General features: G+C 34.7%; 1 protein-coding gene across 1 annotated transcript in view; it reads right to left on the bottom strand.

Moving 5' to 3' along the window:
- Positions 1 to 3,647: 3,647 nt before the first annotated feature.
- The window catches only part of LOC123249840 (snRNA-activating protein complex subunit 5-like), a 156,442-nt gene continuing 143,271 nt past the window's right edge, over positions 3,648 to 16,818 (bottom strand). Inside the window, 1 exon segment of the mRNA XM_044678948.1 lies at positions 3,648 to 3,952. Within this exon segment, the coding sequence (XP_044534883.1) occupies positions 3,648 to 3,952 (305 nt within the window).

Below are 16,818 nucleotides of genomic sequence, written 5' to 3'. Positions count from 1 at the left end.
ATCCTGTAAGAGATTACAGTTCTCATTCTGAGATCTCTGCAATGTTTTATGAATTTTACTATCAATTCTATCATCCCCATTAAGATCATCTAGAGAACTTACTGCCCTTATCACTTAAAGTGAATTCCTCTTTAACTCAGACTCCATTCTGGACATATTCTAAGTGACAATTCATTTCACATTTCATAACAGTCACTAGAGTGTTATGGAATAAAAAAATCTCATATTTTCAGGGAATTTTATAAAATGTTATCATGTTCATGGGAAACATCTTATTAGAGAGGAGATATAAGATAACATTTTGCTCTACCAATAATTTTTAAAAAGTGAAAAAACACAAAACAGTGGATCTTATTGTCTCAATCAATTTTTTAACATACAGAAACATATATCTGTGCATGTATCTGTCAAAGATTCTTTGCAAAATTTTGACTGTTCCCTTCCAAAACTTTCATCAAGGATATTTTCATTGTATGTATGGATTATTCTCATAACAAAGTTATACTTGGAAAGAAGGAATATGGGCTAATTCTTAATGTTCTCTATATGTATAATAATAAAGTCTGAAATTTCTTCAGTATCTTAGGTTTCTTCCTTTTCTTCAAACACTCTGAGAATAAATCCCTTAAAACCTTCAAAACTGTGTCATCTTCAGCAATAAATGTCTTCATTGTATATTTGGCTTAGTTAAGTTACTCTTCCCATTTTCCTTTTCTTTAGTACCATTTTACTTCTGTAAGAAACTATCTGAAAGTGTGGTGGCACAACCTGACTTAGTCCTTGGTAGTAAAAAAGTATTTCTTGTGCCATTGTTGCCATATTCAGTGACCCTCAGTTCTTATTTCAGAGAAAAATCCTATGATGCAGCAGTGTGAGATTTCAGTGCAAATCTACAAACTCGGGCCTTTTCAATTCTTTACTCCTTCCTGAACCATGTTACTGCAGATATTTTTAATCCATCCTCTCCTAGGCCCACTTTAGGTTGGAAATTACTTGAATATCAAAATATATATTGATTTTGTGTGGCATTCATTACAGAATTATTCATATATAATGTCTCAATCTCTTTCTCCTCTGCAACAGATGTTGCCACATAAAGTACAATTAAGAAATGCATTGATATATTTTGTTTTTACATTTCCTACATTTATCAACATAGTTCTCCCCCTCCTCCAAACAGTCATCCATTATAATAAAGAATAATAAAAGAGAAAAGAAAAAATCATAATTAATGAAGAATAATTATATCCAACACCATATTTTGGTATTGCATCCTCTCCTGTCTCTGGAAAAAATAGGTGCCCTCTCTTCTGGGCCAAGCTTAGTCATAAGAATTAAAAGATGTCCAGCTATATTAATTTTGTTTTTTCCACTTACATTGTTGTAGGCAGTACACATATTTAGTTTTTTCTCACCACAATTAGATGTCTTTCCAAGCTTCTCTGCATTGATAATATTCATTACTTCTTACAAAGGCTTAATAATCATATTATATTCATGTTGTTTAATCATTCCACAACCAATGGTCATCTACTTTGCTTCTAGTTCTCTGCTATAATATAATAATGCTGTCATAAATATTTTGCAGAGGGTCAGAGTCAAGATGGAGGAGAAAGTACAGTGCACCAAATCATCAACCAAAAAGCAATGATATAATGCCTCAAAATGAATTCTGGAGTTGCATAAGCCACAAAAAGACCAGGTGAAGTAATTTTTCATCCCAAAACAACTTAGAAAGTTGGCAGGAGGAATCTAGTATACATACAAGGGTGGAAGTTGAGAGCAACATGCAGGGGCAAGACCTGTTGAAGCAACAAGCTTTGGATGTAGTTGAAGCAACAGCCAAGGCTTCTGGAACTCTTGGGCACTGCTCAGAAGGAGATTACAGGGGTCCCTTTGCTGGCTCTGTGTGAAAAACTCTTGTCACATTGCCCATTCTCAGAACCAGGTTGCAGCCCAGGGTGAGGAGGAACATGCTCCGGCTACTCACAGACCAGAACACAGACTCAGAGAGTACTATATAAACTTCTCCTTATATTATACTATCTTGGAAGAACTAAAAGCACATAGATTCCCAGAACTAGATTTGAAGTTAATTGCACAAAGAATCTGAAGCTTAGAACAGTTCTCCCTTCACCAGTTACAAAGTCCAACATTAAGAGCTTTTTTTAATTAAAAGAAAAGAAAAAAGGCAGGAAAAATGAACAAACAACAATAAAAGAAACTTAACATGGAAAGTTATTTGGTGGCAGGGTATACTCAAACTTAGGAGACAACAAGGTCTAGCTGAATTAGAAGCTCTCATTGCCAGAAAGGTTGAGTACTTGAAGATAGCTTCTTTGGCTATTGCAACCATTTAAACCAAGAAGCCTTTTGTTCTTTGTGGTTCTTTTCCACTTTGGTCATAGTAGCAGAAAAGTTGATTTTCTATATTCTTAGGTATTAGTTATCTAAATGTAAAGTTGATGTCTATTGACCAGTGAGAAAGCATGTAAGGAATTTAATTATGTGAAACTTGACATTCTCACTTAATGAAAGCAAAAAACATTAAATAGATGTGTTATGTATTTTTTTCTCAGAGAAACTAATAAAATCTTTAATATTGTGTGTCTAAAAGTAACGAGAATACCATCTTTAAATTTCTAATTCATTAATTAATTCGTTACATTAAAATACCCAGGTAACTACTTCCTTTCCTCCATTAAAGAAGGCATCATTTGACCAAAAGATAAAGGTTTATATAAAACTGTGTCTTGCTTATTTCTAATTATTTGTTCTTTCTCTGGAGGTAGACATATACAAATCATTCCTCAAACAATATTTCTTTTGCTATATTTAATGTTCTCTTGGTTCTGTTTCACTCTTTTTTTAGCCATTTTCTCTTTATTGTAAAAACAAATCCACTCAAGTATTTCCCAAGACATTTTTTTTAAATATGGCACATTTCCTTAATACAAAAATGAGTTTTAAATGATTCAATTCTATCATTATTATATGTACTCTACTTTCACAAAAACTCGGTCTGGCTTTTTTCTCCTTTGGTATTCATTAGACAGCTTTTCTATCTCAGATTTATTCTGAACACATTTTACCACAATGTGATAGAGTAAGATATAGTCACAACCACACCAAGCAGCATATTTTGTGCTGTGTCATGAGGAGCTGAATCCCATTAAGTCCCATCTCTTTTTAGCCTTTACTAGATTCTAGAACCTAGAATACAGCCTTGCTTTGTACATAAGGAAGTTTAATAGCATGTCTTTAATTGTCAATATGCATTAGAAAATCGTGAAAGGCTACCTCATATTTAAACAATCTTGGTTGTACATAGATGAACATTTCAACAGAATTCACATGAAGTTTTATTTCTAGTATGTATATGTATCTAATTTGATTAACTTGTATGAACTTGACCTCTTTTTCCCTGGTAAAACATAGCTTCTGGAATAGCCTACCTATCATCAGTTTTTGTTTGAACTCAACATTCTAAAGCTTCCCTGAGCTATGGGGTCTTTTTAATAGTGCATTTTCTGAGAGTTCTTCATGAACAGGCCATAATGATTGTACTGAGATTGAACAGAGGAAGTTCCTGAATCTTAAGGATAACTTAGATAAATAACTAATCCTGATTCTTTTCCCTTTCTCGTTTAGGAATCTGATTCTTCCTCTTCTTCCTGCTCCTCTTCTTCTTCTTGAGCATGGTTTCTTGTGCTTAGCTGTAATTCAGTTTGATGGATGGAAGATTCATTGTCTACCTGCATCAAGATATTTTCTGGTTCCTCCATTAAAGGAGAAGAATGGGTCATTCCATCCCCCTCTCTGGAGCTAATAATTGACTGAAGCGCCAGTTCTTCAACCTTGAGTCAATTAAGCTGGTCCTACAGAGCCACCTTCACCCACAGCAGCATTTCCTCCTCCTTGTGGAGCTCCTGCAGGAGCCTCAAGATCTTGCCTGGAAGTCCCCCTCAATGAGCCTCCCTCTGTCAGGTGGCACCATGGGGATGCCGACTGATGATAGCAACACCTCATATCTTTGTTTCATAACTTCATGTAGGTATTTCCATGCATTAAAAAAATTAACCTATTTGTCTTCTTTTACACATTATTATTCCATCACAATCACAAGCCACAAATTGTTGAGTCATTCCTCAATTGTTGGGTATCTCTTCAATGTCCAGCTCTTTGCCACCACAAAGAGAGCTGCTACGAATATTTTAGAATATAGGAAGAATACAATTTTATAGGGCATTTGGTTATTTTATCTTTCAGCTCTCATGATCTGAGTTTGCAAAAAGACATCAGTGTAATTAATTGCAATGTTTAGAATTATACTAAAAAAGTCATAAAAAAATTCCTTATCCTTTAATCCAGAGATCCTACTGCTGGGCATATACTTCAAAGAGGTCAATGATCAAAAGAAAGGCCCTATAGTCTATAAAATATTTATTTATTTTAATTTAATTTAATTTTTTCCCCAATTACATGTAAAAAGAGTTTCCAACATTTTTCAAAGAATATCGAGTCTTGAATTCTCTCCCTTCTTTCCCTGACCACATAAAAAGCCAACATTAAATCAGGACTCTTCCTCTTATGTGTATTTTTAATTTTTGTTTGTTTGGGGTGAAAGGGCAAGTTGGAAAGTGGTAGGCTAGTAATGAAAAATGAAAAAAGTCAGAAAAAGCAATTGTAGAGAGGTCTGGGTCAATGACACACAGCTGTGGTTACTTTACAATAAGGAACAGGGGACACGGGACTTAGCCTTCACTATCTCAGACCACAAGAGGATGGAAAATGCACGCTAGCTTCATGTTTGTTTTCTTGTCAGTGTGCATATATAAACAATTCCACAGGTTTTGAGGACATTTAACTGGGGCACTGTCAAAACCCATTACATGAAGCCCCCAGGATAGCATCCTGCAGCTTCCCATCAAGGCTACCTATGTTCACTCTTGCAATCTGGTTTGATAGGCTATCTATGCCCTCTGGAGAAAGAAGAAATTGCAGTTGATAATTCTCTGGGGATGACATTGTTTTGTACTTAAGCAACTTATTTCAAGTTAGTATAACTCTCGAAATATCCTGCTATCTTCTTAAGATAAAAGAATGCTTCCAATAGACTGCCTCTCCCTGATTACTAAATTGACAGCCCCTGCATATCCCTACATATGTTAGTGTTACCTTTCCCAAGAAGCCTGACAATTTAGATGATGCTTCTTAACTAAATAAAATTATAGTGCCATGAAATTTTAGAGCTAAAAAAATACCTGAGAGATCCAGACCCCTCATTTTATTAAAAGGAATTCATTCATGACCACATTAAGGATTACAAAAAACTTTCCTAAAATAATATTAGAAGATGGGGTTTGCTACTGGTACCACCGACAACTTCATATAAGTTCTCTTGAGTTCAGCTTCCCTCCTAAGTAAAAAAGGGAATAATCCTATTTGCACTACCCAGACTTTGTGTGATAAAAGCATTCTATAATTTTAAAGCCCTATTAAAATGTGACTTACCAATATCTCACTTTATTAGTGATTTAACAGGCTCGGTTTCATTAAATGACTAGCCCTTGATTATGCAACTAGTAAGAGGAAAAATAGAGATTCTAACTTGAGTTTTCTAATTTCTGTAACCTTTCTTTCTTTCTTTCTTTCTTTCTTTCTTTCTTTCTTTCTTTCTTTCTTTCTTTCCCCTTAACTTCTGTGTATTGGCTCATAGGTGGAAGAGTGGTAAGGGTGGGCAATGGGGGGGGGTCAAGTGACTTGCCCAGGGTCCCACAGCCTGGAAGTGTCTGAGGCTGGATTTGAACCTAGGACCTCCCGTCTCTAGGCCTGATTCTCAATCCACTGAGCTACCCAGTTGCCCTAATCTTTCTAAGACCTATACTCTTTCTAATATACCAAATGTACCCTGCAGTATACTTTCTCATTATTGAGTATATGGTTACATTTTAGATGGCAGAGTGGACAGAGCTCTGGACCAGGAGTCAGGAAGACCTGAGTTCAGATCCAGCCATAATAAATGCTTATTAGCTATGTGATCCTGGACAAGTTAATCAAATTCTGCCTACCTCAGTTTCCTCAATGGCAAAACAGCAAAAATAATAGAACCTACCTTACAGGACTTTTACAAGGATCAAATAAAATTGATAAAGTACTTGGTGCTTGGTACATATTGGGCTTAATAAATAAATTAAATTTCTCCATGTATACTCCTTAAGGCCAAAAACCATGTCTTCTTTATCCTTTGTCTTCACCCCTTTTGCCTAGACCAGTGGTTCCCAAATTTTTTTGGCCTACTGCCCCCTTTCCAGAAAAATATTACTTAGCCCCCTGGAAATTAATTTTAAAAAATTTTAATAGCAATTAATAAGAAAGATAAATGCACCTGTGGCTATCACCGCCTCCCTGGATCGCTAAAGCACCCACCAGGGGGTGGTAGCACCCACTTTGGGAATCATTGGTCTAGAGCAATACACTCAATAATACTGATTGAATGACCAAACTAATTACTAGTATAAAGCTTCTAAGGACTAGACTTTCAAAAACTGATGATCCATATTTTCCTACACTATCATTGGTCCAACCCAATTTTTTAAAATTCACACTAATAATTGATAATTGATCATTTCCATAGGTGCCAATTTATTCCTTAACCAAGGTTTTTTATTTGTTTTAAAATATATATATAAAATATATATATATATATAAGAATGTAATATATATATATAATATATATAAGAATAAAGTGTGATTGTTTTTGTTTTGAACCATTTGAAGGATATATAGTATACATATATGTATGCGAGTGTATGTATATATTTAAGATGAGTAAGGATGAAGAAAAATTATTCTATGAATAAGTAATATACAATAACATATGATAATAACAAATAAGGAGGTATATGGAGTATTCAGGGAAGACAAGCACCTCTGGTGTGAGGGCTTGCCAAGTTTTCTCAGGGCTGCTCACCCTTCTTCATTATTCAGTTCTCAACTGTGGCTCCAAGTGGCTGTAGCACATACAACAATTTTACCCAGGTACAACTATCTGGGTAGGTGGACCAAAATCAAGTAGAGAATAACCGACAGGCTTCAACCCTATTTTAGAGAGATGTCTATCCCAGCATGTAAAGATTTCTCCCAGTGGAATGGATGAATGAAATTGATTTGTTCAAATGGCCATAAAGGTGGTTGAAGAGATTAGTTTGGACAGACATGGAAGATGCCAAGGTCATCCACTTCATCCTGTTGAGATTAAATATAAACCACTCTTGATTAGAGAAATGCAAATTTAAAAAACTCTAAATACCATCTCACATCTATCAATATGACAGTAAAGGGAAATGATAAATGATGGAGGAGATGTGGCAAAATTGGGACACTAATGCATTGTTAGTGGAGTTGTGAACTGATTCAACCATTCTCGAGGGCAATTTGGAATGGTGCCCAAAGGGCTATAAAAGTATGCATACCCTTTAATACTGTAATGACACTGCTAGGTCCATATCCCAGAGAAATAAAACAAAAATAAGGAGAAAAACTACTTGTACAAAAAATGTTTTGTATTTATATTTATATTTATAACATTTATATTATAAACATTTATATTTGTAACAGCTTTATTATGGTGGCAAAGAATTGGAAATTTATGAGCTGTCAGTCAACTGGGAATGACTGAAAAAATAGTGGTATATGCTGATGATGGAATATTGCTATGATATAAGAAATGATAAGCAGGATTATTTCCGGAAAAAAAAAACCTGAAAGACCTACATGAAATACAGAATGAAATAATCAGAACCAGGAGAACATTGTACACAGGAACAAAAATATTGTAGGATGATCACCTGTGAAAAACTCAACTAATCTCAGCAGTGTATGTTAGAAATTGTTATTACATGTAATTGGGAAAGTAAAATAGTTAATATTAAATAAATAAAAATAATGAAACTACATATAACCATTAACATTACTTGTAGAACATTCAAGTTTTTTTTAGTTATTCTATAAGTAATTCATATAGTCTGACATCAAAGAGGTCAGATTTCATGAAAAATTCTTAATGTTCCTTTTCAAAGAATATTTGTATATACAGATAGCTACGGAGAGACATCAAGAATATCTGGATTCAAATTTCACTTCTTATATTTATCAGCTTGACTAGAAATCACTCATCTTCCACGTATCTCAGATAGCTCCATAAACCCTAACTATAAGGGGGAACTGTAGAATTGAGGAGGAACATGATTCTCTTTATTTGGAAAGAGAGAATTCCCACAATGGGAATACCAACACTGACAAAAATAAGGTAGTTGCATTTTTTAAATGTTATGCAGTTCTTGAAAAACATCAATTATTTGCATTCATAAGATACAATTCCCAAATCACTAAAAGAAAAAAAAAAGCCTCAGGTTTTACCTCATACCCAATAAATAGGCAAAAATGACAGAAGATAGCAATTGTTGATATTGGAAACATTGTGAAAAGATAAAAAATACTAATACATTGTCGGTAGAGCTATGAATTAGTATCATTAATTTGGAAAGAAAGACCTAAATATATAATTAAAGTAGCTAAAGAGTCTGAAATCTTTGGCCAATATATCATGCTATGAGGTATACATTCCAAGGTCATTAACATGAAGTTAAAATCCACAAACCTTAAAATATTTATAGCAGCAATTTTTGTTGTGACAAAGTACTGGAAACAAAATATGTCCATTTTTATTGAGTAACATCTAAATAAATTGTAGCACATGGATGTAATGGGACATTATTGTGCCATTAAAAAAAAACAACAAATATGAAGAATACTAAGAAGCCCTTAGATGAACTCATTCTAAATTAAGAAAGCAGAACTAAGAAAACAATAGAGCTAATAACCACAACATAAAAGGAAAGAAAATGACTAAAAAAAAAAAAACTATTGAAAATGAATCAAATAGCAAAGAACAAACTTAACCACAATGAAGACAAATGAGAAGACACTCCCAAAGTGGAGGTAGGGTGTCTACAAATGTGGTGCATTTTATATAACAGTTTTTTCAAGATATTAATCAGTTTTGCTGATTTTTTACCTTTTTTTTCTAATTATTTGTTATAATCAATGGCTCTCTGACTAGGGCAAGAGGATGAATGGAAAGAGAAAACTGGACAGTGTTAAAAATAAAAGATAAAAAAGTAATTTTTTTCAGAAATGCAAACTTATTTTTTTCCTCTTTAAAATATTTGATGAGAGAATAGCTCATAACATTAGTTCAAGTACAGGTAAGCTACCCTTACCTGCAAAGCAGGTTTTCTTTGTATTGGTGGAAACATGTACTGATGTTCAGTGGCTGAAGAAATGGGAATTGATCAACGGGAGAGATGAGAGGCATCTATTAGGAAGCTTCATTTGGCCTCAAGAATTTCCCACCTTCGTAGTGGCCCCGTGCACACTGCCATGTAGAACTTGAAAGCCTCTAGTACATCTTTAAACAGGTTTCCATTTTTCTTCTGCGCCCCACGTCCTTAGTGTTTTCTCTTACAAATGAGCAGCCAACAAGCAGCCCTTCAATCTACCGAGCTCTAACGCACCTCGGCAGCCAGAGCTCCTGTGCCGCCAGCCTTAGCTGAGCTCTTCTCTCACTGACCTGGAGCCCACCGAGATTAGAGAAGCACATTATTTCCCTGTGTAGATCTTTCACCTCTCATTGCAGTCATTTCCTCCACAGACACCGAATTTATATAAAAGGCTTTCCTCAGCTTTCATCAAATCTGGGTTGCAGGCTTATTTCGTAACATTAATTCTCTCCCTCACCAACCACCACATCAATTCAGTACTTTATAAACTATTTCAGGGATCCGATTTATCAGGCCTGACAGTGTTTCACACTGAAATAAACAGCACTGCCTCAGCCTAGCGCACTCAGTGGCTCCTATTTATCATTATTTAATTCAAGGGCCTAAAATTCTCTGACATTATTAATAGTAAGATGAATCACTGGAAAACTACAGAATCTGTGACCAACGAGGCTGAAATAATCCATTTTGGGGAAAATGTCTACACAGAATTGCATTCCCTGATGGCTAACCCCTCTGTCATTAGCAACTCCATATGCATGGGTGGTAAAGCATGAAGTCCCTAAGGAGTAAAATACTTCAGCTCCAATTCTCTTCTCAACAACTCACACACAAACCCCAATAGTGTGAGGGATGAGATGAGGGGAGGGATTCGGAGGAGTAGAATGACAAGAGAGAGAATGAAGGACTGAATTTTTCTGATGCTTGTCACCGGAATTTAAATACACCAATTTAAGCCTTTTTGTTCTTGATTAGCTTCAATTTATCAGAAGGTTGAACTTTGGGGTTAGCTGGACCTAGAAAACTATTAGTTCATTATGAGAATTGTCTTACTTGAGCCACTTCAGAGGTGCATATCAGATGACCAGGATGTAGGTATGTGTGCACTGTTATGAGGAAGAATATAGATATTTAGTGAAATTAGCATCAGGCTGTCAGATAAGACCTGAAGGTTCCAAGGATGGAATGATGGCAAGGAAGGAAGGGATTTCCTGAGAGACTCTGTTTATGGCTAAGAGAGCAATTGGATGCTGAATACTGTCTCCAGAGAGAGTGGATTTGCCTCCTAGAAGAAACACCTGCCTGTGGGGAAATTCAAGTTGAGCTGGAGAATCAGACTTGGGTTGGTGGACATCCCAAGCTGATTAAAGCTCCTTGGTTTACTCTTTGGGATTAATTTGGCTGGAACCTGTACTCTTGGAATATATTTGGATTGAAACATTTTGAGCTACTGATCAAGACCATCTATGTGAGATCACATTAGTCCCTTGTGTCCTAGCAGACTGCATAGTGTAGTGTAGGGATTTCCCAGATCTTTATCCTTTAACCCTGAATTGATCCCATAGTGTTTTAAAGTAGTGTGACCTCTCCCAACTCTTTTAATCTAAAGTTACCTATTGAAAAGGTGTTTTTTATTCCTACTGTGTTTTTCCCTGTAGAAGTAAGATATCCCTGGATGTTTTAATCTAAGAGGTAGTTGGATCCCAAATGTCATTCACTCTCATTGTCACATCCCTTTTGTATTTGGTTAAGATTGTAATACATCTACACCCTTCATTCTTCCTTCATCCCTTTCTCCCCAGAAGAACCCCTGTGTGTGTATTTGTGTTTATTTACCCACTTCAGCACATATACATGTATGTCTGTGTGTATATGATACTCTCACATCTCATTGTAGGAATGGTCCTTTTTAAACTTATGAACGGGGTCTCTCAACTTTTTTTTCCTAAATATTACATTCTTTTGCTTTTTATTTCTAAAAAGAGGCAAGAGAAAGGATAAGAACTACAGGGTTCTATTTACCTTAGCTGAATATTAATAAGTTACCTCTTACTCCAAAAGCCAAAATATTGTGATGTATTTCCCCTGTGTGCTGGTTAACCAATTGGTGTAGCATCAGTCATTTACTTTTTAAAAGAGGGTGTTGCTTTTAAAATTAATATCTAACATGTTCTTATTTTCTATAAAGTTTATTAATAATAACTTGAAATAGAAAAGATAGATAAGCATAAATTTAAAGTTTCTCATTTTAAGTCTGTCTGACCACATGTAGCTCAGCCTTGCTGGATTCTCTGTCCATCCTCCTTGCTTGCTCCTGGAACTACTGAGCTGAAAAGACCCAGGTGGGCTCCACCCAAACCCTTTTATCATGTAGATAATGGGATGGACCAGGTTGGCAATCCAGGAGGGGGAAGGGGATGAAATTCCCTCTGCACAAGGGCAAATTATCACATGGGAAAACTTCCAATGAAAATATTAATTTGATGTAGCTGGAAATTTAAGTTCTCTCCCCAGTATCTAAACTATAATATCATTAGATTACCTTATCATTAAAAATTTAAGAATGAGATATTGGAGGTGAGAGGGAGAGAATTTTGTGGTATGCTTTAATAATGATAGTTCTATAGAGAACTAAGACAAATTTATAAGATCACAAAACATTTCTCAAAAAAAATGGTCAAAGAATATGAACAGGCAATTCTCAGAGAAAGAAATTAAAACTACCCATAGTCATTTGAAAAATTACTCCAAATTCATATTGATTAGGAAAATGTAACTTAAAACAACTCTGAGATACCACATCGCACTTATCAGATTGGCTAACATGACCAAAAAGGAAAATAAGTGTTGAAGATGATATGGGGAAACTGGGACACTAATACACTAAGACTGGAACAGTGAATTGATACAACCATTCTGGAAAGCAATTATGGAAATAGTTTTTAAAATCCACAAAACAATGTATACCCTTTAATCCAGTAAAATTACTACTGAGTCTTTTCCCCAAAGACATCAGAGATAAGAGGAAAAGATCTACTTGTAAGAAAATATTTTTAGCAACTCTTTTTGTAGTGGTAAAGAATTGGAAACTGAAGGGTTGTCCATTACTTGGGTAATGAATGAAAAGTTGTGGTATATGGTTGTGATGGAATACTATCATGCCATAAGGAATAAATGAACAGAATAATATGTTAAGAAAAATATGTTAAGACTTATGTGAAATGATGCAATGTGAAGTGAGCAGAACTAGGAGAACAGGGTATACCAATAACAGAAATATTATACAATGATCAACTGTCATGGAGCAAATAATTATCAGCAAAGCAAGTCTCCAAGATAAATACAAGGGATGCAGCCGAAGAAGGAACTATTGGAATCTGAGTTCAAATCAAAATATGGCATCTTCCATCATATTTTCTTTGTGAGATTTCTATTTTATGTGTGATATGTGTCTTCTATAATGATATGAATGATATGGAAATATGTATTACATGAAAGTATGGGTATAACCTTTATCAAACTATTCACCACCTCAGGGAGAGGCTAAGGCAGGAGAAAATCTGAATTTTTAAATGTCAAAATGTTTTGACATGAATGAAAAAATAAAAAAAGGATGCTAGATCATTTGCAAAACTTTCATCATCTGTGTGGATGAAAAAAACAGCTGGTCTACATATCTTATAAATTATATTTGAAGGTAGTAATCAAATTGATCCTTAATCTTAACTTTTCCAAATTAAACAATGCCAATAACTTTAACTTTTCCTCAGTTTTTATTTTCAAGCCTTTTATTCCTTAGTTGTATTTTGGCATTTTCTTCATGTAACTTTTTATATTCATGGTTCATGTCCTTTCCTTCTCCCTCCAAATAAAAATCCTGATAAAGATAGAACTGTCAGTTTCAGGTTGTTTAAAAACATTAACTTAATGTTTTTAAATTAACTTAATGAAAACATTAATCATTTCACCAATAAGGACTCAGCAGGAGGAGGAGAAGATGGAAAATGGAGAGGGGAAAATTTTAGTGCATAAGTATTTGGATCCTTTTATGTGATTATCTGTGTAAGTATTGATTTCAAAAGCAAAATTTGCTGCATATTAACTTTTTAAATAATTATATATGCCTTTTATTCTGTCCATTACTTAAGAAGAGTTGACTGCATAAAAGATTTACTACTAATGAGCAGGATACCTATCCCCTACATTTGTCTCACAGTCCTATAATTGTTGTAGGAGAATTTTCTTCAAGGTTATAACCACATATAATTCAATATAACTTTAATAATGCCTTGTCCTCTACAAGAAGAGTTTAGCTTTAAAAAGAAGATATTGGAAATTAGAGGGAACAAGGGAAAAGGAAATTTTATCTGATTTTTACATACAGCAAACTGCACTCAAAGACAATGGCATTTATTAACAGATCATGAAACTTTATAGATTCCCAAATGTTTTAGATGGTGTTTTGCTATCTAATAATAATTTTAGTAACTACATAAATAATGTATAGGATTGTTTTAGTGATATTGAGGTCAAGTAAAATCAGTATTTTAGTACCAATAGAATTAATGAGGTGAAATTTCCACAGTCTTGCACTGGACTCCTCCTGCATGCTGCCATTTTGTTGCCTCAGACCATTTCATGTTGGGCTATTCCCAAACTATGCCTTTTCTGTACCTCAAGCCATGTGGGCTGGTGTTGGGCTGGCTTTGGGCTGCTCCAGTATTCCATTTCCATGTCTCAAGTCATTGGGCAGTAGGAGGGCTGGACTACATTCCATGGGTTACCCCTAATATAGTACTCCCTGGGATACTCTCCCTTCTCATCTGAGTGAAGTGATCCCTTCTGCTTTCCTCTATTTTCAGGTAGTATATTTTCTATTTTTCCATGTTTGGAGAGTTTATGAGAGCTGAGCATCCCTTACTTCACCATCTTAGCTCCCAACATGCCTTGATTTGCCTCAGTATCTCCCGAAGTGTTCTACTATATTAATCCACATGATTTTACAAATAAGTTTACATTATATTCTGAAGTGATGTCTTTGGCTTACACCTTCCTCTACCTGTCAAGGAAATAAAATATTTAACAAATGAAACAATTTTAGGTCCTCTTGCTTTCCTCTTTGAGACAATTGATTTATATGGATTAAATTTCTTACAAAATTGTCATAATCAGTGCCTATTTTGGTTCCTCTATCTGTTTCTCATTTTTAATGTAATTAACTTGTTTAAATAGTTCAGGATAGAGTTGTTTTAATTTCATGATATATATTTTCTCATTTTTAACTCAATCTCTTTTGCATAGCTAATTTGAAAATGAATGTGAAATCAGTAATGAAATATTTCATGCCTATAAAAGTATAATCAATTCTATAATATTTACATGTGTAATTTGCGATATAGAATTCTGTGTCTTCCAAATCTTTAAAAAATATTCATGATGTATATGCTTGAGGCTTCTAATTAGTCTACAAGTCTTTAGCTTCTATAAATTTTTATTATTAAATCATAATTTCCAGAATTAGGGGTGGAATTGAAGAAGGCCTTCTTACCTATGTCATCCTTAGATTGAAGCCAATGATATGCTTAGAGTTGTTTTCATCTGAAATTCAAATAGCTAACCTAATAGAGTATCAGATTGTTTATATATTATCTTTATTGTCCTCAAATAAGAATCCTGGTCTTATTATTATTTGGACACCAAATCCAAGTCATATAATTCTCTATTTTTCTTGCTATCTAATAGTTTGTGTTTCTATTCTGGAAGATATTAGAATATAATCACAGAAAGTTAAAATAATAGGTTAGAAGTCATCAAGGAATAGGAATGTTTCATGAAAATTATCAGTTGAGCAGGATTCACCCATAAGATAGTTAATTGAAAAATGAAGCTAAGATGGTAGAGTAGAGAAAGTGATCCTTTCCAACATTCTCTTCCAAAAATTGTTGATGTCTCAAATAAAATTCTAGTATGGCAGAGTCAAGAAAAGTCCAAAATGAGATATCCTTCCAGGCCAAGTCTATTTAGGATTTCAGAAAGAGATGTGACATGGGATTGGGGGCTGGCCAAGAGCCCACACAGATGAAACACCATTGGTGGGGCTAGGTGATAGTAACAGAAGCATCATAAGGTTCTGGAGCTCCCAAGCTAGAAACAGCAAAGGGATCTGGAAACTTGTCAGAAAAAGACTATAGGGGAACCTTGTGATAATATTGGCTACAGGATCATATTTTTTGGAAACCCCCATTGCCCATACCCACTTGTGACTCATAATTCAAAGGTAAGGAAAAGTATTTTGAATAAAGAGGGAATAGATGCCTTCAGGGACAATTGATGGATAACTATACCCACTTCTGTCTATACTTATTTCTCAGTCGTAGTTCAAGTGCAAAAAGGATCACTTTCAAACAAGGAGTGAAAGCCCTGAGGAATACTTCCAGTCCGGATGGATTAGAGACCCTGAGGAGCAGTACTGATAGAAATTTGAAGAGACAAGGTATCAAGATATCAGATTAAATATCACAGTACAGACTAGGAGAGAAATGACCACACTTCCTCCAAGATTACACAATCTTGAAAGCTCTAAAAACTTCGAAACTCCTAGAACTATCTCTGCAGTGCAAAAAAAAGATGAAGTTTGAGACAGTGCCCCTTTGTGTTCAGTGAAGTGAACCCAACATTAACATAAAGTACCAAATTAAGAAATAGAATGGGAAAATGAGAGAGAGAGAGAGAGAGAGAGAGAGAGAGAGAGAGAGAGAGAGAGGGAGAGAGGGAGGGAAGGAAAAGGAAGGGATGGAGGGAGGGAATTATTAGGCAAATTAACAGCTTGGTAAAAGAGGAACAAAGAAATCTTGAAGAAAAACAGAGCTTTAAACATAGAACTAGCCAAATGAAAAAACTGAGGTACAAAATTAATTAATAAAAATAACTCATTAAAAAGCACAACTGGCCAAAGAGAAAGAAAAGTATTGAAAAGGAAGAAAATAATTCCTTACAAGTAAGAACTGGACAATTGGAAACTAATGACCTAATAAATTATCAAGAAATAACAAAACAAAGTCAAAAGAATTTTAAAAATAGAAGGTAATGTGAAATATCTCACAGGAAAGATATCTGACCTACAAACATAGATTGAGGAGAGATAATTTAAGAATCATGAATTACTTGAATGTCATGAACAAAGAAAAAGCCTAGGCATCATACTTTAATAAACTATGAGGAAAAACTATATTTTAACAGCTCTTTTCATAGTGGCAAAGAATTGGGAACTGAGGAAGTGTCCATCAATTGGGGAATGGATGAACACATCATGGTATATGTTTGTAATCAAATACTATTGTGCCATATGAAATGATGAACAGAATGAGTTCAGGAAACCTTGGAAAGACTTATATGAACTGAAGGCAAGTGAAGTGAGCAGAAGCAGGAGAACAATGTATACAGCAATAGAAATATTAAAAGATTATCTACAATT

This window comes from Gracilinanus agilis, chromosome 5 (assembly GCF_016433145.1).
Source record: "Gracilinanus agilis isolate LMUSP501 chromosome 5, AgileGrace, whole genome shotgun sequence".
Taxonomy (NCBI): Eukaryota; Metazoa; Chordata; class Mammalia; order Didelphimorphia; family Didelphidae; genus Gracilinanus; species Gracilinanus agilis.
This window is presented reverse-complemented; position numbering and strand designations above follow the sequence as displayed.